General features: G+C 28.6%; 1 protein-coding gene across 2 annotated transcripts; it reads left to right on the forward strand.

The window, feature by feature from the left end:
• The first annotated feature begins 14,916 nt into the window (after positions 1 to 14,916).
• On the forward strand, positions 14,917 to 23,264 carry LOC113872457 (protein argonaute 10-like). 2 transcript variants are annotated; one of them, XM_027510023.1, is made up of 22 exons: positions 14,917 to 15,065; positions 16,326 to 16,872; positions 17,157 to 17,365; positions 17,523 to 17,672; positions 17,764 to 17,897; positions 17,977 to 18,086; positions 18,176 to 18,282; positions 18,389 to 18,527; positions 18,612 to 18,728; positions 18,830 to 18,937; positions 19,041 to 19,112; positions 19,400 to 19,522; positions 19,611 to 19,770; positions 19,916 to 20,037; positions 20,450 to 20,587; positions 20,676 to 20,818; positions 20,952 to 21,014; positions 21,539 to 21,602; positions 21,690 to 21,825; positions 21,945 to 22,018; positions 22,633 to 22,759; positions 23,074 to 23,264. In XM_027510023.1, the coding sequence occupies exons 2-22, from the start codon at positions 16,435 to 16,437 to the stop codon at positions 23,262 to 23,264; spliced, it is 2,925 nt and encodes a 974-aa protein (XP_027365824.1). In that variant the 5' UTR covers positions 14,917 to 15,065; positions 16,326 to 16,434. The 2 variants fall into 2 exon arrangements, with proteins under 2 accessions (XP_027365824.1, XP_027365825.1); XM_027510024.1 differs by lacking the exons at positions 21,690 to 21,825; positions 21,945 to 22,018; positions 22,633 to 22,759; positions 23,074 to 23,264 and having other exon boundaries at positions 21,425 to 21,557.
• Positions 23,265 to 25,068: the final 1,804 nt, after the last annotated feature.

Genomic DNA, 25,068 nt, shown 5'->3' on the forward strand with positions numbered 1-25,068 from the left:
AACATGCGAAATCAGGCCTACTTGCTTTTTTTTTTTTTTTTTGCTCTAAACCATGCCAAAATAGGACTAGGATTGGACCCTTAACTTTGCACTTTTCATGAATAATCTAGCTTTTAATTGGCTCTTTTCTTTAGGGTTATCTTATTTAATTAGGGTTTGATTATAACTTATTTCCCTTAAGTTTTATATGTAATTTGATGTAATTTTTGTTTTAGTACTTAAATTCTAATTGGGTTAACTTTTTGCAAATAACCTTTACTTGCAATTTAGCATCTATCGATTTTGTCTAAAAATTTTGTCATGGAGGTTTTGGTCATGGTCTTTTAGTAAAATTTACTTTAAATTTAATTGTCTTTTAGGCCTAATGTGTTCTTTATTATTTAGCCAATAGGGTAATGGTTTCAAAGTTTAAGAATTTTCCTAAGTGTTGGGAGTTTATTTAATGTGGCTTAGCCCATATTTTGTCCAAGTGTCTATGAAATTATTAAGTTACATTTATTCTTTTCTAAGCATATGATTATGTTTATAATTGTCTACACTCTTTCTTGGTTTAAGCCTAATTTATTTTCTAATTCTTCTTCATTTGGATTTTTAAGCTAAGATTTCATTAGTCATCAATTTCTTTCTTTTTTTTTTGTAATCATTTACTTAATTATTTTCAATTTTCTAATCTGTTCCACGTTCAATCTTAAAATTTGTATCAATACTATTAAAAAAATAATAATTAATAGTCCATTTATGATATAAAAAAATTAGATATCACACTTATGAGTGATATAAAAAAGTTATTTCTAAAGCTATACTATTTGCCGATGATATATTCTTGGTTGAGAAGTTAAAAGGAGAAATTAATTTTAAGTTTGCTTGAGTAGAGGTAAAACAAAATGTATATATTGCAATTTTAGCAAAAAAAAAAAAAAACAATATAACAATCATGTAGAAAGTTAAAATTAGAGATAAAGCAATAGTTTAAGTTTTCAAATTTAGGTACAAGATTAATTCTATAAAATGAAAAAAAAATATTAACAAAAGTGTTATTCATATAACACAAACTAAGTAGTTAATAGGACGAAAGAAATTTAAAGTTATTTATAATTATAAAGCATTAATTAAATTAAAAAAATTTATCATAATAATATTTGACCAGTTATATTATAGGTAAAGTTTAAAGTAATAAAAAAAAAGTGAAAATTGTAAAAATTAAAAAACACCCATAACACATGATGTGTCTAACGATATTCCAGAAACCATGGACATACGAAATTCAACAAAAAAGAAAAAGAAAAAAATTCAAAACATTCAGAAAAGTGTTGATTCAACGGATAAAGTTGGGCTTGTATGTATGTATAATGCACAGTTGTAGACGAAGTAAAGCAAAAAGAATTGTATTGGATTTAAAGGCTCTCTTTTCTTTTCTTGCAGACACACATGGAATCCAGCTTTCACTTTGCAGCTCATAGGCCCATTACTCCCTTAAGCCTTTTGTCAGCTCCAATAAAGGTGTAAAGTGGAAGCTAAACCACCTGCAAAAGTTTGGAGCACTTTTAACGAAAATAGTGTCACAATTTTGGAACCAAACTAGTAAATTCAGGTATCATATTAACATGTATGAGAAATTCACTTTGTAATGTTTAACACTGAATCATCATCATTTCTTTATTCCATCCATTTTTAATATATTTATATTCTCATAAAAATTTTATTTTACTTTTCGGGTCTTTTTTATTGGACCATCCAAAATTTCTTAGTATGTATAATGTGGGTATTTTCTAAATTTGTACAAGTTTGGCAAAATTTATTACTGTACGGAACATGGTTTTATTTTCTCAACAAAATATTAATTAAATTAGCCCATGGACTTTAGGTTGTGGGGTTCAAATAAAACACTTGAAAGACAAATCTCTCTCCTTTTTCCTCTTATTTTCCAGTGAAAGTATCAACGGCCCACTTTGCATCTTTTTCACTTTTTAATTTTCAGAAAAAAGTGAACAAGAAAGGTTTCCACTTGGCGATTAGTAGATGATAGCCACTTAAATAATAAATCATTTAACAAGAGAACATGATGATAAGGAAAGAAGCTAGAATGAAAATTGATAAAAAAATAATAATAATAAATATTTATAAGAGAAAATTAATTTATAGGTTTAATTACTCTTTTAGTGTTTATACTTTAATTTGTGTGTAATTTTAGCCTTTCTAATTTAATTGCTCACAATTAATCTTTTTTAGTTTCTTAATTGTTCCAATTAAGTCTTTTATCTTAAAATTTCATCTAATAATTAGCAAAAATATGATGAAAAAATTACTTATTATTGATTTATATGAGGACTAAAATTACAATTAATCTTAATTTGTATATCTTAACTTTTGAAAAGATGAAAGAATATTTTAAAAAAATAACATATGTATTTTATTATGTAAATTCATGATTTGCTATGCAATATTTGTGTTATATTGACCACTAATTCTTATCAATTTTAGAAATTCTTTTTTTTTAACAAATATTTGTAGAAAACAAATATTATTCCTCTATTTCCAAGTACGTTGGATGTTGTCCAGAACAGTGTAAATCTTTATTTGGTCCATATTGATTGAAAATAGAACATTATATAAGTCATGTGGCCTTTAAAAGTCCAATCCCTTTCTTATGAAAAAAAAAAATCAGTATCTTTTGTTCATATTTTAGCATTTTGTGAGCGTTTTAAATTTGTTGATACTCTAAGAAAAAATATTTCTTGAACATAAAATTGCAATAGTAAAATCTGTCTCTTTAATATTAGAGTGTATTTTAAACGACATATATAAAATAAATGAATAAATCATATTATACTTAATATCACATACATATTAATTATTTTATATTCAAATAAGAAGTTTTAATTAGTTGGCGGAAAAAAAAGGTAGGCCTAAAAGCAATTGTAAAGGCAAATGCTTGAATTTAAAGAATTGTATTTTAATCCATTGCACCACTAGAGTAGGTTAATTTATAGGTATTTAGTAAGTAACTATTATTTATACAATTAAATTTTTTATTATCAAAATAAGGAATTTATTTATCAATTTATAATATATAAAGTCTGAAACACAAATTATGTGACTGACATGTCAATAATGTTAAATTTCTTTCATTATCATGTCATCTTTCCTCAACTATCTTATCAGAATTTTAATTCATTTGAGAGGTATTTTTAATGAATGTGAAAGTTTTAACATCAATGTATTTTTTGTAATCTATCTTCGTTATTTGTAAAATTTAATTACATTGTTTTTTCAACAATTAAAATCAACGAGTGTAAAACTATAACCATTATAATAATTATTTTCGTTCTTTACAACTTATTCTTTGTCAATGTGTTATATTTTCAATGATTAAGAAATAAGTATCCAAGACAAAAGCTTCTAAAATTGGTGACAAAATCATAATTTGCTCAAGACCGTATATGTAATAACTTTTGGCGTTTTAGTATATTTAAAGTATGCAATTTTGTTTATTTCAAGATTTATACTTATTCATCCTCACTAAGTTTCATGTGAGAAATGAAAAAAAAAAAAAAGAATTTCATTTCATTTGGTAAAAAAATTTGAAATATATTAATATATGTATATTAATGTCTTTTATTTTTCTGTTGACATAAGTTATAGTGCATGCATCAACGAAAAAATATTGTTAGGTAGGATTAGATATCAACTAGTTCTACTTAGAAAAGCCATAATTTAATCAATTATATAAAATACTATTCTTAAATCAAAATAATTAGAGAAATAATTTTTATTGACAAGAGAAGGAGAAAAAAAGGGTAAATTTTGAAAACATTATAATATAATCAGTGCAATGACATAATTATGACATGTTATTTTTAAATATTTTTATTATAAAATAACATATGTTTGGTATAAGAATTGTCAAATTTATTTAAAAATTAAAAATTATCAAAAATGCAAAATGTTACAAACAAATAAAATACAATAAAAATATTAGTTTTATGTTGTGAGCAATTAATGTTAGAAAATGACAAGTCTTACATTTCTTAATTCATATATCTCATTAAGTCTTTATATATTTATGTAATTTGACTTATTTGTCTTAAGTTATGTGCTAGTATACTGATGATAATAACTTGTTTAAGCATACATAAGGGCATTTTTTTTAAACTCTTTTTAAACACATTTTTATCACAAATTAATTACTTGACATTAAAAAAAAACGTGTCATATTAACTGACTTAATGCTTAGAAACATTTTATTTACCATACATAAATTTTTATTTTATTACATGTTAATTGGTGGTGTGGTTGCTGTTCGAAAATCCTAACGAAGCAACCCTAGTAGTTCTTCTTATAAGTGTGTTGTTGGTAGCTATCGATACGATATGTCTAAAATCATGTTGCATTAGAAGTTTTATAAAATCTTTCTCTTAAGGTATTGATTAATCCATAATGCGATTTTCATATTTCTTATGTTTTCTTACAATTTTAAAAGCAAAATACAGACTATGACATCGCTAACAAGAACATCCTAATAAATATTTCCATGTTTAAACCTTTGGATGACACAAACTACAAGTAAAGTCACAAGTTCCTGCAAGTTTCTAAGGATGGAGCAAATGGAGAAGCTCTAAAAAAAGATAAAAAGCCTTAAGAACTTATATCAAGTACAACAAACTTGTGTATGGACATATCCTTAGTTACATACCAAATAACTTGATTGACTTTTGTGTCAAACAAGTCTAAAGTCACTGAGTAGAATGTCACTGAAAAATAGTTGTAATTTTAAATGATAGATGACAAATCCAAAATACAGCACGTTCAAGTCTACAAAAACCTTCTTGTTAACATCATTAATGAAGGGATGAAGATGTGCAGAAGTCTATAAGTCGACATACTAATTAAGGAACTTCCTCCCTTATAAAGTAATTTTAGAAACCATCTAAAACATAGAAAGAAAGTTTTTTTTTTCCTTCAAAAACTCAATTTACACAACAGAAGCAAAGAGGAAAATGGTTTAAAGGATAAGTGTTAATTTTACCTTCAAAACTTTTCAAATACTAACCTTTTTGAATCCATATATCTATTAGGTACACGTTTCAACAAGTTGCAAGAAAGAAGTTAATGCAAAACAAATGGCAAGAAAAGAAGCAACTCAACAAACCAAACATAAAGGTTAAAAAAAAATAAGGTCTCATGCTATGTTTATGGTAAGGCAGGATATAAAACTTTCAATACAATTTTTGCAAAAATGGACAAAATAACAAAAACAAAAATATAGGACACCAAATAAAATCACAATCAAACCTAGCCAAAGATGAATAATGCTGCAATGGCCAACCTACCAAGCAACATAATTGAGCAAATTCTTAGAACAGGAGCAACCTAACACATCTATTCAAACAATGGACATTTTTCAAGAAGTTACTAATGGTTAATTATTTGGTATTAAAAACTTAGCAACAACTAAAGTATGGGATAAAAAAATAATTCTTAAACTGATGTCTAAAGTTATTTTAAATTGTGTTTGGACGAGGTGATTAAAAAATTTTAAAAATTAAAAAATTTAAATTATATTATTTAAATTCTTATTAATTTAAAATCTTTTATTTAGATAAATTGAATTTACTTCATTTCAAATAGTTTCATTTGATAGAATAGTTAAATTACTTATATTTTATAAAAAATAAAATTATTATTATATTTAAAAAATTTAATTTAAAATATAAAATTTAAATTATTATATTAACTGTAATTAAATAAACATATGAATGAAAAATACAACAAATAAAAAATAACTTCAAATTCTCATGTTAAAATTTAGAATTCTTTGATTTTAGTCTATTAAATTTTTTATTAAAATTTATAAATTATTAAATTCTTTATATTTAAATATTCAAACAAAAAAGTTTAACTTATAAAATTATATTTTTAAAAAAATCTATTCATTTAAATTATCTCATTCAAACACACTTTTAACACTAAATAATATTTTATATATGCCTTCAGAGCATAAAACTTTGTTTACGGTCCTTTGCTAAATAAGAGTTAGTTTAAAAATTACACTTAAAGACTGATAAGATATTTAGTTTGATATATAAATTTATGATTTACTACGCATGTTTATATTATACTAATCATTTACTTTCTTATCATTCTTTTCTTTTAAAATAAAGCTTCTTGGTGAGGAATTATAATAATTTTTTATGGTGTAAATGTTTATCCCTTTATTTCTAAATATTTATCCATCTTTTGTGTTCATTTTTAGTATTTTGTGGACGTTTTGAATATGATGATATTTCAAGAAAATTAGTTTATATAAATATTATAACTCTCCATTGAGTATAAAAGGTGCTCTAAGTAAAACCACAATACGCCAAAATCAAGCAAAATACCATTGTCAAATGAAAACAGTAAAATAGACATTATTGTCATCTCTAAGTAGTTTTCCTTTCTTGTAATTAATAGGTATTATTATTATTATTACTATCATTATTATTATTATTAATCATACAATCTTCAAAAATTTTAGTAAATATGAAATTATAATTTGTCTTAAAAATATGGTTTTGATAAGTATTTTTTCGATAACATTATCAAATTAAATAGAAATTTCTATACTTTAATGTCTTGGCTAGTGTTTGAAACTGAGTCATGACAGAGTTGAAATATCAAAGTTAAATTGTAAATTATATCAACTGCAAAACTAGTGGTATACTAAGGGATTTCAAATAATTGCACATTATGTGACCTGCAATAGCTAAACTAATTGAAACGTTATCTATTATGATAAATGAAAATGTGTGAGAAATTTGTCTAAGTATCATCTTTCCAACCTCATTAATAAACATATATTAAGGCACCTCTTCCATGATGGCTATATATGCCTAGGTCACCACTCTAATTCAAGTTAATCTCAACTACAAGCAAAAATTAAACTGTGCATTTATTTACACACCAACACTGTTGTACAATTATTGATGCAATTAAAGAGGTGGACAAAAGTAAGAAGCAAAATATCAAAGACCCATCATGGAATGAAACACACGCGTGCATTGGCAAACACAACACCAGTGAAAATACAATAAAATAATAAACTTCTTTGTAATGTGTAATAATTAATACTCTAAGAATAGAGATGATCTTAATTAACAATGTGGAAGAACATAAATGCTGTACATACGTGGTTAGCAAGTATGACTATGATGACAAGCATGCTTGTGATTCTGCTAAAATAAACAAATTTTATAATAAACAAATAATTAATAAATAACTACTTCATTAAGATCAATAAAAAGTATTTAAATATTGTTTTTTATAGTATATTTCAAAAATATTTACAATAATAATTTTACATTAAATAAATGAATCTATTTACTTATATGGATAATGGGTGAGTATCTTATAAATTTAAATCTCGTAATAAATAAAGGCATAATTTAGCAATGAATGAATCAGTCTTTAATTCTATTTTTTTTTATACCAAAAATTAATTAGTCATTTTCTATTAAATAAATCTGAAGAGAGTATTTATTTAAAACCAATGATGAACTGTACAAATCTTACTAAAATATGAGATGTATTAATAACATATTGTTGAAACATTGGTTGTACTGTAATTCCATAATATTGGATTGATATAGGAGGTAGTTTGGATACAGTGTGTAAATATTTTAGTAAAAACAATGTTAAACTTACACTGTTTTGAATAATAATTAATTTATGAGAAAAAATGCTTTGAATTTTTTTAAAAATTGATTAATTATAAGAAGTGTGTTAAATAATGTATTAAAAATAATGTGTTACTAATATTTTTATTTTAGTAATGATAGTAGGAGATATTTTATAATAAAAAAGTTAGTAAGAATGGATATAGTTTGCATTGTTGTATATATTGTGTTCAGAGTTCATCAGAAAGACAAGATCACTATTATTTTTCCAATAGAATTCTTTATGATATCTATAGCCTTACAGTTTTTATCTTAACAGTCATGCAATAAACCTGTCACACAGGAACATTAAAACAACATTAACTGATTAGAAAAGTCAAAACTTGACCAAACAAAAGAATATACATCACCTTATGATTTGTTTTTGAACAACAATCCTTAAAACGTGATTACTCAAGTGAAATTGCAAGGTGGAATTTATGAAAAATGGATACGGATAACGTATTCATATCTGTGTATGCAAAGAAAGTAAGGCTTCATATAAGGAACCCTTGCAGCAGTATAGAAAGCATCAGTATTTTTCAGTAATACATTATATTGTAGTTGTATCACGATGGACAAAACAATAGTATCAGTGTTTTAGAGTATGTACATTTCTAGTGCACATACTTTCAGTCAACTATTTTTATATTTGTGAAAATATAATTCTAATGAAAAGCTTGATAATTTCTCTAATATCAATTTTTTGTTAGAAATAGTTGAAGTAATATAGAGATATTCTAAATTTCCTTTATTTTGTGTTTCTGTATAATACCCATTCCCATGTATATCTTGAAACTTAGTATTATTATTATTTTCATCAATATATAATTTTGTTTCATTTTTAAATTTGATATGAACTATTCTCTCAGACAAAATTTTGATAAAGTGTATCTAGTGATATCGTCAAGTAATAAATGTAAATACAAATATCATTTCTAAAAAATTAAAATTAATTATAATTTTAAGCAATCAAATTCCATCTAAATTTAAGTTCTAACGTTTAATTAAAGATTAAATTCACTAAATTAAACTAATTTTAATTAGTCTCTTTCTTTCTGACTAACAACTTTGGCTTCTTAAGTTTTTCTAATTAAAACAAGTATAAGATCACACAATCATCAATTCTTACTCTGAAGATGTCAATAATTAGGGTGAATTGGTCCAAAAATTAATCTACTAACTAATTTCTTAAAGATAAAAGAGAATTTAAAATAAATCAATAGTTGATAAATCCATGAAAAGTATTAAGAACAAAAACAAACACTTAAATAAAACTAACTTAGATTCAAGAATTCAATTTATCATAAATTCAAATTGACTTATCATTTCCTAACAACATAATCTAGTTATAAATAATAGAGAAATAGTAAAAAAGAAGAATAAAAAAAATGAATCTAAAGAGCTTTATTCTTCAAACTCAAATCTTACTCAAATCCTAACTTCGTCTAAAGAGAGAATTTACACAGAACTTTGAGTTTTAAAAGTGAAAAATGAAATAAAAAAAAAGTACAAATTTTACATCAGTTTAAGTATAAATGAGTTGTCTAACAACTAATGTGGCTACAAGCCATTTTTTGTACGGCAAAATATGACAATAACTTATCATTCTAGTAGACTTTTGTATGCACACAACTAAGTTTTGTACTTACATGATTTGATGAGTTAGTTTACAGTTTATTGTGTGGGTACGTAAAGTTTTTGTATGCCCATATTACACTTCAAGAATTCATCTTTTCTATTGTGACCACGAACAAATATCACGTTCCTAGACCATTATAATTTTGTAAACTCCAAGCAATTAACCTTCTTATTACTTTTACACTCAAAAGTAAATGAATGTATAATAACTTTTACAACTTAAAAGAAAACAATTAACATAAACTTATTCAAACATTTACACATTCAAACAATTAAAGAATATTATTAAAACTCCACAAAATTATTACAAAATATATTCTAATATGCCAAATTAACATTAATGATCCTTTAATCCTTAATAATTATAGAATAAATATAAATTGTTATATTTTAAAGTCTCCAATTATATTTACAAAACTAGTATATAATTAACATTAATTTAATTTAATATTAATTATAAGAAAAGTTCTAATTCATTACTTCTTTTATTCCTTAAAATGATAATGTGAAAAAATATATACAAAATAAAATTTAAAAAAACATAAAGGAAATAAATGGTTAAATTATGGCTTTAAATATTTTTAAAAATAAATTTTTAAAATTTTTACAGATAGTTAATGGTGAAATATGATATACAAGAGAATGTATAAAACAAAGTTAATAGTTTGAAGTGTGTATAAATACACACGTACATATATATTAAAGAGAGAAAATTTATTGATATTAAGTGTAAAATTTGAATAATTACACTACTTAATAATTTTTTATAAAACATGAGTAGATAAATTTAATTGTTGAATCATCTTTATAATTATATATATTAAATTTTAAATAATTTAAACATTAATAAACATATTATTTCAGAATTTAATATTTTTTTATAGTTTATAAACATATTATTTGTTAAAATAAAGTAACGTGATAAACATTTATTAAATTTATTTTTATATAAAATTTGATAAAGTTAATTTACTTAATAAAAATGTTTAAATTGATAATTAAATTAGTTAATCTCATATTTTATAAAAAATTATTGTGTGATGTAAATATTTAAAAGGTTATTAATATATCTTGCCTAATAAATATTTCAAAAATACATCATAAGGATATGATAATGGCATTATTGAATAAAGGTACACTAAAACATTTCATTGTAAATGATGTCTTCAAGTTTGGTTTGAAGATACCTTTTGGCATACCAAATGATACCTTTAACCTGCATTGAACTTTGATATACTAAACGTTTGTGCATCACTTGTCACCCTACGGGAAGTAAATGAATAGGTTGGAGTGCTTTGCCATAAAAAGCAATGGCTACATTTGCTTTAGGCATGATGGGAAAATGTTTTAGAAGTTGATAGGTTAGATTCATTACTTATATGAAAATTTAAAGGTTGAGTGGGTCATATATGAGTACACGCTACACACATAGCATAGTGCCCATTATATCTTTTCTCATGGCACAGAGCAGAACCCCAAAAGCACCCAACATTTAAATGGGTGGAATCATAGGCTGCAATGCAATGGAGCAGTGCAAAATGTACAATATATTGGGATTGGGATATGTTGTGTCCGTAGAAGATAGCTATGAGCCCACCACAAAGCACTTTTCCTTGCATTGCTTGGGAATTCCCACCTTCACCTCACCATCACCACTACACCAAGTATCATCGCTCTCAAACATGCCCCAGCTTTGCCCACAGGAGAGGATAAATACACCCCACCTACATTATTTTACGCACTTAAGTTTTTAATCAATCTTCTACATTGCTATTTTCATTTTTATAATTTTAAAATAATTTTATTTATTTATTTACTATTCTTACTTTTTTAAAATATCATTTAGGCTACTTTTTTTAAAATATCAAAACATGGTTGACACTTGACAAAAACAAATATAACGTAGCCCAAATAGCCAACAAGCCTTGCCCATGACCCATGATCTTCATTTTTATTCCTAAAATAATAGACAGCATTTTAATGTGAAGAAAATAAGTGATTATAGTATAAGCACATCCCCATGCCAGAACAAAGCGAGCCCATGCTATGGTATGCTACCTAAGAAAAACAAATTTCCCTGTGTGGTTCCTTTTCTGTGGAAAGTAATGATTTGGTGCATTAAATGTATTGTGGAATCTTGTGAGCGTGCAACCAAAACCATTTAACAAGATCCTCATTAAGTTATAGGACAATCATGGCCCTCACGAACCCTTTTCAAAATCTTCTAGTTAATATCTTTGCCATTTCTTACCATTTCTTTTCCAAATGCTAATTCAAAAATATTAACATATTACAATAATTTTAATATATTTTTAATGTTTCTTTTTTATGAATTTTTTAATTAATATTCTTAAGATAATAATAAATATATTTTATTTGTTTATTTACTTTTGCTGAAGACCCCATTTTGGGATTGCAATGAGTGGTCCCTCACTGTTGGCACCATAGTACATGCTCATGGGTCAAAGGTGTACTTTAGCTCTTGTGAATTGTAATTGCTCATTGTCGCAATAAATAAATAAAAATTTTCTAGTGATTGCTTTCCCTTAATTTTTATTATGTCTTTTTCTTCCACTTTTTCGGGATTTCAAACATTTGATGATAGCAAATTCAAGTCACAAAAATTAGTGACAGTCAAAAGATAAAAGTAAATAAATTAGTTGGTGATTTCAAGATTTCAAGATGAGCATGGGATAATTGCGAAATTCTTCTTTTGGCTTTTTCTATATAAGAAATAAACAATTAAATTATTAACATTAATAAAAAATTATATACAAATTTATAATATTTTAAAAATTAATAATAAATAGTTAAATTAATAACTAATACATTAAATAAATAAATTCATCCATTTATATAATTAATGAATTAGTATTTTATTAATGTAAATATGATAAATAAAAATATAAATTTTTAACAATTAATCCATTTAAAGATAAGTATTTATTTCTTTATTTTATACTAAAAATGATTATAGTTATTTTTATAAATAGAATAAAAAGAAGTAATTAATACAATTGGCAATCTTTTATATATTTCAAACGAAAATTTATAATTTTATATGTCTACAAATTATAGATGAGATGATTCTAATTTTATTTAATTAAAAATTATAAAATAATAAATCATATTAAAAGTTTGTAAATATAAATAAAAAGCATAAATCATTTTAAAATTATATTTTTTTTACTTTTGTTTTTTTATGTAAGTGCTTTCTAAAATAAAGAATGTATATGCCATATCTCCTGTGTTTTAACAATATAAATGACACAGTAAATAAATTACAATGGATATATTGCTATATTTCAAACATTGTGTATATTCAACAATTAGGATGTTTTAAAAAAAGTACGTTTTTTAGTTTGGTATAATTTATTTATTTTATTTTATTTTTTATAAATCAAAATTTTTATTATCATTTGAGTTCACTTTTGTTTAAGCAGAAGTATAAAATATACTGACAGAATCGTTCATTTAGAGGAGAGAATTCTGATCCATTTTAAAGAATATTCTAAATGTTAATTATAATATGTTTCTTTTGAATAGTATTTTTGTTGCTCTGATTTTTAAGGTGGCTTAGGAGTTTGATCAAATATTTTAAAAGGTTTAAAATAAATAATATGTTTGTATGCATTATAATATAATTTAATTGATAGGATTATAATAAATATTATATATACCTAACAAGAAAAAAAATTGCCACAATGAAGTTATGCTGTTGTTCCTAGGGCTAAAAAGCAAGTGTTACAAAAAGAATTTAGACTCACCAATTTAAAATCTTATGGCAAAATTGAGTAGCCTTTCGTAAAAAGATTTATGATTCTTAAGGTACATTATCAAATTCTTACAAATAAATACTCAGTATTGCCTTTATTTCTAGTAAAATCTTAAGACAAGATGACCTTATATTTTCATAGTGTGATGAAGTGATATCAGGTGTTATTTAAGCATAAGCTAACCGAAATAAAATTCATTCCATCAAGATTACTAAAGGAGTTCTTTCTGTATCACATTTATTTACTGAAGTTCCATTGTGTTTATTTTATCCATTCTAAAATTTTTATTGCTTTGTATAAAAGATTGGGTCTGAAATTATAAAATTATATTGTGTATAAATTGATAGATGATACAAAATAAAAGCTACACTCAAAAGTGTGATGCGGGGTTGCTGGGTTCAACATGTAATGATCCAGAACCAGTTTTCCAATATACAACATTCCAAATTACAATCAAGTGAGATTTGATATAAACCCAGTTCATTTCCCACCATGGATATCATTTATGGTGGGACCCAATTAAGCTCCAAGTCCAGGTTATCATCATAGACCATCCCTGTTTTAATACCCACTTCTGGTTTTGTCTCTCTCACACTCTATAATATCTTTTTTTTTTTTTTTATTGTACAATCGATTACATACATGTTAAAAAGATTATAAGTAGTTTTTAAAAAGCAAATGAATAATAAAAATGCAAGTTACTACTCAAATTTCTGGTCCAATGATTAGCACTAGGCAAAGCCACATTGCACCCCCACCCAACAAAGTCATGCATCATGATCAAGATTCCACCAAAGCCCCCCTTTGTGGTCATGAATCTGATGATTGAACCCATCAACAGTGAAATGAATCTGGCCCACTAGTCAACAAGATAATGGGGTGAACCATGATGCACTGAATCATTATCCAAAACTCCAACTCAAAAAAGTAACATAAAAAAAGTTTAACACTAGAAAAGTGGACCCCTCAAATGGCCAAAACCATTGAATCGACCGTTACGAGGCTTACCCAAGCAAAGCGTAGTAGCTAACTGGATGATGGGTAGTGAACACCCAACAAAGTAAAAGGCTATTGGGACATTTTCATAGGGAGGAGGGAAAATTTTACTATGAAAATTGTGAGACTGAGAGAGAGAAAGTAAGAGAAAAAGAATACATAGCAGAAGCCTGCAAGAGAGAGGACTGCAAGTTCGAATTATTCTTCTTCCTTGTATGATTGCTTTTATAATCCTCAGTTCCTCTTTTGGACTCATTACCCCTCCCCTCTTTCTCACTCCTCATTTCTGTTTTCTTTTTACTACATTCATTACAATTTTTATCAATACATTTTATTATACTTTTACCATATTTTCTTAAAAAATTATCTTATTTAAAGACTCTATTAGCAATTAAACTTTCTTTATTTTGGTTTAAATATCTTTGTATTTTTATTATAATTTATTATTAATAATAATTTTAATGTGTGTTTAAAGAGATATAATAAGAACTTATGTAGAATAATTTTTTATTAAAAATTATAAGACATCATAAAATTTAATATTTTACTTTTAATAAAAATATATTATTATATATTAATTTCTTACCATATATATCTTTAAAAACATATTTAAAAATTTATAATAATAACGTAATTTCAACCTATCACATTAATGTTAGTTTAAAGTGATATTAATGCATATTATGTTATGAATAAGCAATAATAAAAATATATTTTTTATAAAAAAATTGCAGAAAATAAAGTACATTTTATCATTTCATTGTTTTGCATATAAGAACATGTTTCCTAGGCTGCTGCTACAAGGTGGGTGAGGCATTATAACTGTGGAAGAGAGAGAGAGAGAGAGAGAGAGAGAGAGAATAAGGAGGAAACAACTAAACAAAAGCAAAGGAGGGGCAACAGAGGCAAGCCCTTTTACACGTGATAAAGAAAACACCAAAAGCTCTCTTGCATGCGTGTATAAGATTCATCACCATCATCATCACCATCACCATCATCATCTTCTTCCTTTTGTCTACCATTTTCCTTAGAAAATTCTGAATCTTCCAAATACCCCTTCTTCTATATTTCTTTCTACTCTTCAGTTCACTCCTTTCACGTGTCTACTTAGTAGTTAGTCATAAGGCCTTATTTGTTAACTAAGAGAAGAAGGGTAAGTTCAAGTTTTGTTTTTTCTTTTTCTTTTTAGTTTACATTCTCACGGTTACTAAGTGAGTAAGTCAGCTTGTTGGTCGGTTGGTGGGTTTTCATTTTCTGTTTTGACTTTGTTTACACTTCAAGGCATTTAATAGAGAGAGCATTTTGCACAATACCCTTGGCATTGCATTTTTTTTTATTTGTGTTTTTTATTTATTATTTTTTTGCTGTCTACAAATATTCTAGACAGTGATTTTGCTACCCTTTTCAATTTTCAATGTTTATTCTCTTAACTTAGGATGTTATGTTCTTGATTTTTGTTTTCTTCTTGTTGTTCCTTATAGGTTTGTTTCAAACCTGGCTTGGCTTCACAGTCAATTTTTATTCATATGTTTATTTATTTATTTATTCCTTCAAGTGTGTTTTCAGTAGCTGTATTAGTGATGTTCTAGTGTGAGATTTTCAGTTTTTGGTAGGAGGGACAAGCCTAAGGAGCTGGTTTTGTCTTCTGGGTATTTTCGTTTTCTGAGTTTCCTATTTACATGTCTAATCACATTTTATTATCAATTTTTCTCTTTCCAACACACAGTGATTTATTATTATTATTATTATTATTATTTTGGCTAAATTTGTCTTTTGCTTATTGTGTTATTTCGTGTGAGTCTCACAAAAAGCTATGTTACCGGGCTCCAAATTTGCATTGGGATGTCCTTTGAAGCAAAAGGGTAGAGTAAAATGTGATCAAAATTTGCTCCTTTTGTTTTGTCTTATTTAGCTCTATGGTTCTACCACCAACACCCTATTTGGTTTGCTTGCTGAAACAAGGGTAGCTAGTTGGATTTTAAGCTTTGCAAAAGAATAGTAATAAGTTTGTATCCTTAAACAATGCCCGTACTTTACTGTTTTCACACCATACCATTACCATGTTTAACTTTATGCATTAATCCACTGAGAACACCTCATAATAATTAAGCCTTACTTTTCAGTTCTCACTTTACAGCAATTACTACTCATTAGCTCACCTACATTTTCCATCTTTGTTACTTTGTTATTGGCTGAAGCAATTGGCACTGTTTTGCAGTTATAAGCAAAAACTAAACGTCAAGAACTGGTCTACCACCTTTGATAAAGTGTGCTTCTTCTTCTGCTTCTGTGTATCCATTGGCCAGCACTGAGCAGAAAAGGCCAACATGCCAGTGAGACAGATGAGAGAGAGCTCAGAACAGCACCTTGTGATCAAACCCCATTTGCAGAATCCCATGAATGCAGCTAAGAAGGTTCCTAGAGCTGTGCAAAATGGCAAAGGTCCACCACCACCACCACAAGAACCACACAACCAAGCTTCACCTCAGGCAAGGAACAAGGGGAGACGAAGGGGGAGAGGTGGCAGAAAGTGTGATCAAGGTGATGTTTTGATGAGACCCAGTTGCAGACCCTGCACTGTTTTGACAAGTACTGTTGAAGATGATAGCAACATGTGTGATGACATAGAGATGGGTTACCCTACTTCAAGCAAGTCTTTGAGCTTTGCTCCTAGGCCTGGATATGGACAAGTTGGGACAAAATGTATTGTGAAGGCTAACCACTTCTTTGCAGAGCTACCAGACAAGGACTTGAACCAGTATGATGTAAGCTCCTTTTGCTTGGTCTTTATCACTGCTGTAGCCATTTGCATAGGAACAATTAAGTTTTGGAGGGGAGGGGGTGAGTCACTCACACAACTACTGTGGCCCTTTATGGAAGTATTTAAGTTCTTCCTGTGATTTCCTCTTTTATGTGCTGTTCAATTGCAGAAGGAATTGAATGGCCGTCTGTTTTTGCTGACCTTTCTCTTGTAGTAACATTTATGACTCCTTAAGTTTGGCCTGTGGTTTTGTTCTTATTGTTTGTTGTATTTGGTGTATTTTTGTAGGTCAGTATTACCCCTGAAGTGTCTTCCAAGGCAGTAAACAGGTCCATCATAGCAGAGCTTGTGAGGCGGTATAAAGAGTCTGACCTTGGGATGAGACTTCCTGCATATGATGGCAGAAAAAGTCTGTACACAGCAGGGGCACTTCCCTTTTCCTGGAGAGAGTTTAAGATAAAGATTGTAGATGATGAGGATGGAGTTAATGGCCCCAAGTAAAATTTATTATTGCCCACATACAGTATAAACAATCAGAATATAGTTTTTATTTTGCTTTGAAACACAAACATGACGGACTCATCTATGTAATATGTTTTTTATTTGTGTTTGAATTAAGTTTAATTTTGAACTTACATTAGCCTCATTTTTCAGAAGGGAAAGAGAATATAGAGTGGTGATAAAGTTTGTTGCTAGGGCAAACTTGCATCACTTGGGCCAGTTTCTAGCCGGTAAGCGTGCTGATGGTCCACAGGAGGCACTCCAAATACTTGACATTGTACTGAGAGAGCTATCTTCTAAGAGGTAGTTTTACCAAATAATAATTGAGTGAAAATGTGAAACTTGAAAGTTCTTGTTTTCTTTTTCCCCTCACAAAAGCTGCATTTTTTCTAAGGTTTTGTCCAATTGGGAGGTCCTTCTTTTCACCTGATCTTAGAGCACCACAACGGCTTGGAGACGGTTTGGAGTCGTGGTGTGGATTTTACCAAAGCATAAGGCCTACTCAGATGGGCCTTTCACTCAATATTGGTATATTACTCACCATAGATATAATTTCGTAATGAAAGTGCAGTGTAACCTTAATTTCTGTTTGCTGCACATTTCATAGATATGGCCTCTGCTGCATTTATTGAACCTCTTCCAGTAGTGGAATATGTTGGCCAGCTATTAGGGAATGATATCCTGTCAAGGCAATTCTCTGATGCTGATCGTGTTAAGGTACTTATATGAACAAAGCTTTCTTAGTTCATTTTTTGTGATGACTTAACACTGTAAAATTTACCGAGCTGCTTTAAGATGTCTAACAGATTAAGAAAGCCCTTAGAGGAGTAAAAGTTGAAGTAACCCATAGAGGGAGTGTTAGAAGAAAGTATCGTGTTTCAGGGTTGACTTCTCAACCAACCAGAGAACTTGTGTAAGTAATATCTTTCTGATCTAGTAATTCTTATTCTACACTTAGTTCAAAGCAATTCTAATGATTTTCCACTAGTTTGTTTAATGATGAGGATGTATCTCTTTAGGTTTCCCGTTGATGAGAACTCAACTATGAAGTCAGTAGTTGAATACTTCCAAGAGATGTATGGTTTCACAATTAAATATACTCATCTTCCTTGCCTTCAAGTAGGAAACCAAAAGAAAGCAAACTACTTACCTATGGAGGTAGGGAAAATTCTTGGCAATTGACATAATTATTCTGCTTGCTCATAATTATATCGATCATGTTACATGCTTCTGGTTCCTCAGGCCTGCAAAATTGTTGAGGGACAACGTTATACAAAAAGGTTGAATGAGAAGCAAATTACTGCTCTCCTTAAAGTTACTTGTCAAAGACCTCGTGATCGAGAAAATGACATTTTGCGGGTACTTAGTGGGTGTTTCATTAACTTCTATTCAAAATGATATTCTAGAAGCTACCTAATCATGTTGGGCCATCATATTAATAATTCAGTTTTGCTAAGCAGACCATTCAGCATAATGCCTATGATCAGGACCCTTATGCAAAGGAATTTGGGATTAAGATCAGTGAAAAGCTAGCTTCAGTAGAAGCACGAATTCTTCCTGCCCCATGGGTAATGTGCTTCTGCACCAAAAGATTAAGATAGTTATAGTATGATCTATTTTTGTTTATATTTTTTTTGCCCCTATTCATTGATATGTAGTACTTGTCTGCAGCTTAAATATCATGAAAGTGGGAAAGTAAAAAATTGTTTACCCCAAGTTGGACAGTGGAATATGGTGAACAAGGTATTGAACATTGATATTACAATTGTGTTTTTTAGCATTGGTGATATGCAACTATTTACCTTGTTTTTGAAAAAATAAAAGAAAATGCGGTTATTTTTAAAATTCATTTCTAACAAGATTATTTTTTGTCAAATCTCTTTCTTTTTTTTGGATATTTTTTCTCAACTCTTTCATCCAATTTAATTTATATTATGAAATTCCATGGTATGTGCTATTCCTGTTTAGCCTGGAGTTTTCATTTGACAGCTTTTAATTCTGGTCTCTCACCTGATACTTGAATGATGCAGAAAATGATTAATGGAATGACTGTTAGCCGGTGGGCATGCATAAATTTTTCACGAAATGTACAAGATAGTGTTGCTCGGACTTTTTGTAATGAGCTTGCTCAAATGTGTCAAGTATCTGGCATGGTAATTTTCAATCTTTTCTATTTCTTTTGTGCTTGATGTGTTGACAGAAATTTTCCTGAGATTCATAATGACATTATTTTTGTTGTAGGAATTTAATCCAGAGCCTGTTATCCCCATCTACAATGCCAAACCTGAGCAGGTGGAGAAAGCTTTAAAGCATGTTTACCATGTGTCAACAAACAAAACCAAAGGAAAGGAATTGGAGCTTTTGTTAGCAATATTGCCAGATAACAATGGCTCCCTTTATGGTAAGCCACCTTCATTGAGAATAAATGTGCACAAATCAATCAATGATAGCTATTCACTTAAGTTGACAGAGCATAGAAGATATGTTCTGAGTTTAAATTCTAATAAATATTCATAATTTGATATAAGAATTGTTTTTTTTTTCAGGTGATCTAAAGCGAATTTGTGAAACTGACCTTGGTTTAATTTCTCAATGTTGTTTGACAAAGCATGTCTTTAAGATCACTAAGCAGTACTTGGCTAACGTGTCTTTGAAAATCAATGTCAAGGTTTGTTTGCTCTCAAATCTCAATTATGTAAAATTTCTTCTGTTAACTGTTAGAAAATTCTCCGTCCTTTAGGGTTTTTTTCTTGGCTATTCTTTGCATGGATACATTTTTGTGCTTAAAAGTGGTGTATACTTGTTATAAGTTAGTGGCTAATGAAGTCTTTGTTAGTATTCTTAAGATTAAAATCCCAACCCTACGCCCATAGTAATGGGTGCAGCTTCTTAGTAGTTGATGAAGATAGTACAAATAATAACAAAATATAGTTGCACTATACTAATAGCTTAAGCTTTTAGTATAGTGCTGAGGATTTTGACCTATAGAATTTTAGTACAGTTGCAAAATCAGAATTACAGACTTCTCTGAAGTGCTTCTTACAACTCATTAATGATCATCTATGCTATTCTTAATGCAGATGGGAGGTAGAAACACTGTTCTTGTTGATGCTGTAAGCTGCAGAATACCATTGGTTAGTGACATACCAACTATAATATTTGGAGCAGATGTTACGCATCCTGAAAACGGAGAAGACTCTAGCCCCTCAATAGCAGCTGTATGTTTATAAATCTATCTGTCTTTATCTTTTTGATATTTCCATGATTATTGAGAGATTTGTAATTGATGTATTGTCCAATATATAGGTAGTAGCATCCCAAGATTGGCCCGAAGTGACGAAATATGCAGGTTTGGTGTGTGCTCAAGCTCATAGACAGGAACTCATACAAGATTTGTACAAAACGTGGCATGACCCTGTTCGTGGCTTAGTTAGTGGTGGCATGATACGGTAATACTAGGAATATGACTTCCACTTTTCTAATTCTTAATGTAGTTCTTGTTTGTTGTATGATGGGATTTTGGCAATACAATTTTCACTTTCCTCCTGTATCTAAATATTTTGTTGTGTCCTTTTCTTGCAGAGATTTGCTGATTTCCTTTAGAAAGGCAACGGGACAGAAGCCTCTAAGGATTATATTTTATAGGTATGTATGTTTAATTATGAATTATTATGCAAGGTCAAAGCATGTTGTAATTAGTATAACAAAAATGTTGTTTGAACTTGCATTGATTTTGACTGCAAGTGGCAAAATGCCTAATAAAAAAAAAATAAAGGATTAGAATAAGATTGATCTTTCTAAGCTTTTTAATAGATTATGGGTGAATATATTACACTGTGTGAGCCACTTAGAATAAATGTCATAGGAAAATCTACTTCACTTCAATATATGAAAGTTGTTTGTTAAGCTTATTGTAAACAGTCTGCTTGCAAGACTAAATCTCAAGCGAGTTATTGTTAAAGCACTATTTCATGTCTAACTGAGGGATGGTGTTATATTGTATCTGTCACACATGGACCTAAAAGCATCTTTATAGGTTTTGTCCTGTATTTTAGAGAGAGATGGAGACATTTCATTCAATTCTATAGCTGCTACCTAGGCCTAGGAGTATGGCTTTTTGAAACATCTTAGTTCATTAACACTGTTGTGTTAATGATAAATTTGAACAGGGATGGTGTAAGTGAAGGGCAGTTTTACCAAGTTCTACTTTATGAGTTGGATGCAATTCGTAAGGTCAGAATTGTTTACTCACTCCACATCATGCATTCTAATCAGTCTTTTTATAGGACATATATGTTCTGACAAGCAATATATATGCAGGCTTGTGCTTCTTTAGAACCAAACTACCAACCTACAGTAACTTTCATAGTTGTACAAAAAAGACATCATACTCGGTTGTTTGCAAATAACCACAGGGACAGGAACAGTACAGATAAGAGTGGAAATATATTGCCTGGTATGTTGAATGTTTCTGAACTGCATATGTACACAAATAAATTTGCAAGACATCTTTTTTGTTTAAAAGTGATTGTCTAATAAGATTGATTTTTTTTTTCATGATTTTTATGTTTTCAGGGACTGTTGTTGATTCCAAAATTTGTCATCCAACAGAATTTGATTTTTATCTATGCAGTCATGCTGGCATTCAGGTAGAAGATAGTTTTTTTTCCTCCCCTCTGTGACGGGCATTTTATGATTATGAAATGAAACATTTTGGCTATACCGGATAATTGAGAAGGGCAAGTGAAGGAAGCACCATATAATGTTATTGATTGGTTTTCCTTATTTATGTGTTGGAAGCTATGGAAAACTTCCATCACTCACCTGGTTATGTTCAGTTGTTCTAAGTTCCATATTTCAAGGATTACTCTGAAAGCTAGATGTAGTTTAGAACCTAGATTCAAAAAATAACTAGGGGGGATTAGGATAGGGGAATCGTAACTTTGTTCCCAATTGTTCCAGTTTCTAGAGACAAGGTCATTGCTTTGTGATGGATAAAAAGATAAAAGATATATTTGAATTATTGAACCTTTAATCACTCTTTGTTGGCCTAAGAAGAGATAAAATGTCAGTATGTTTTAGCATTCCCTCTATCTCTAGTATGGGTGTGATGCTTAGCTTACTGATCTGTCCTGGGATATGGACTTATTTGATTATCTCTTGGTAGGTTTAAAAATGAGGTGAGAGTGAAACACAGTGGAAAGTTCCTAGCTACCCGGGCATATAAAATCTAAACCTCTGATTTGCCTTAATTATCATGCAGGGCACAAGTCGTCCAGCCCATTATCATGTTCTATGGGATGAAAACAACTTCACAGCAGATGGGATTCAGTCTTTGACAAACAATCTCTGTTATACATATGCCAGGTGTACACGCTCCGTATCTGTTGGTAAGTCGATGTGACTGATGTTTGGTTATCTCACTAGTAAAAGAAGCTATAGTGGTTTTACAACATGAGTAAACCTTTGCCTAGATGAAAGAGGCATGAATATTTTTCCCTACAGGAATATCTGCAGTTATTACTAGTAAATTAAAAGAATTCATGAAAAGGAGAATGACTCAGATGCACTTAGCTTCTAGGAACCTCAATCTAGATTAGAGCTATTCATCCTTGGTTTCTTCCTCCATTATTTTGTTATCTAGATTGAGCTTTCAACTTCTTTTGGAAAATGTAAAACTTCAAAAGACTTCATTCTTGTGCAGTTCCTCCAGCATATTATGCACATTTAGCAGCTTTTCGAGCCCGTTTCTACATGGAACCAGACCTGCAGGAGAATGGCTCCTCAGGTGGTGGCAGTCATGGTTCTAAGGCAACACGCGTAGGTGGGGACTGCGGCGTCAAGCCATTGCCAGCCTTGAAAGAAAATGTGAAGAGAGTAATGTTTTATTGTTAGATAATAGAATGGAGCATTGGCATCAAATGGCACATGCAGCAAACACAATCATGGATTGCAACCATCACTTGTACATTAGTGGCTCCCCGACATAGCAGCAATGTTTCCCATGATCATAGTTCTAGAAGCATAGTTTCCAATTGCTAATTATCATAAATATGGTACCAAATTAAATTATTTATTAATCATTGTAAACAAAGTTTGAATCAATCTTCACTGTAGAAAATTTTGCCTGAAGGCCCCTGTAGATGTTGAAGAGTAGAAATTTTCACCACCCATCTACAAAGATGGAAGCTTTTCTCATTAGCTTTGCAAAATATTAATCCATGTTATCATTTCTAGTCAAATTCAATTGAGTAACCAATGTAGTATGAGTATGATGGGAATTTGGTACGACATGGATGAATCGTAAATTTTAAGTTAGTTTTCCTTGTGTTCTTTAAGTATTTAGTAGGGGTGTAGTGTAATATGGGTGTAATGAAGTTTCCATCTGTGCATCAAATTCCAATTATCCATTCTGAAGTATTTTAAATATCAATGAAGTATCCATTTTGGGGATAATCGTAATTGTTCTATCTGTTTTGTATTGCATTTTTGAGATGTCCTTAGTAAAGAAAATGCGAGATGAAAATAGAAGTTTCATTATATTCTCTCATGCTTTTTTAAATAATTCTCTTATATTTGATAAAGTAAGTATTAAATAAAAAAAATATGTGCAATTAATATGAATAATATTTAAATTTTTTTTTTTAAAAAGTAGAAAAGAATTATTTTAAAAGCAAATGTATTTAGAGTAACTTGCAATATTAATTTTTAGTTGATAGTTATTAAGGTAATGGAATTCTACCATGGCTAAAAGTGAAATTAAGTCAAGTTAATAAAATGTAGAATCGCATTGGCACCATTTACTGTTATACTCGGCTTTTATTTTTATTTATTATCACTTTTGTTCACAAAATATGATAAGAGTTGTTCCATTTATGACGTTATTAACACTTGTTTATATTTTTGTTTAGCACAATAATTGTAATTTTTGCATCACTTAATAGCACTTTTAGTTTCAATTAGTTCATATGTAATTTTTAGTTTATCTATTTTTAATTGCTCACATTTAGTTCTATAGTTTTTTAATTATTCAAATTAAGCTTTTTACTGTAAATTTTTATCCAATAATTAATTTAAATATAACAAAAATATCATATATCATTAAATTGTATGGATTTAAAAAGAAACAAGTATATAAAATGATCAAATTAAAATAATTTTATTATATTTTATACATGCTATTTATTATTTTATTTAAGTATTTCATTTTTTATTAATTTATATAAATTAATAATGTGCTATATATTATTAATTATTGGATATAAATTTGATGTCAAAAGCTTAATTTGTTAATTATAAATTTATTATATGGGCAAAAGATTACTACAAGAAGCATAAAAATTAATATTATCTTGAACTTCTACGTACATAAATAAAAACAAATTTTATCTTCTTTGTTTAAAAAAATAAATAGGAATAGAGGTAGTATTATGTAAAACTGATATCATTATATAAAATATATATTTACTTTTTTTAATTTAATATATTTACACGTAAACTACCTTCCTCATTTGTATTTTAATTAAATTAAAAATTGTAATGTAAAATTTTCAATCCCGCAAGCAAATGTTAGTATTATTTCATAAAAAAATATTTTCTTTAACACACATTGTACTATTTTGACTTTCTTTTTGCAAGTTTATTCACAATAAGCGAGGGAAGTACAAATAGTTCACAATTTGATCCATCTTTCAAATTC

This window comes from Abrus precatorius, unplaced genomic scaffold (assembly GCF_003935025.1).
Source record: "Abrus precatorius isolate BTA unplaced genomic scaffold, Abrus_2018 Scaffold7, whole genome shotgun sequence".
Taxonomy (NCBI): Eukaryota; Viridiplantae; Streptophyta; class Magnoliopsida; order Fabales; family Fabaceae; genus Abrus; species Abrus precatorius.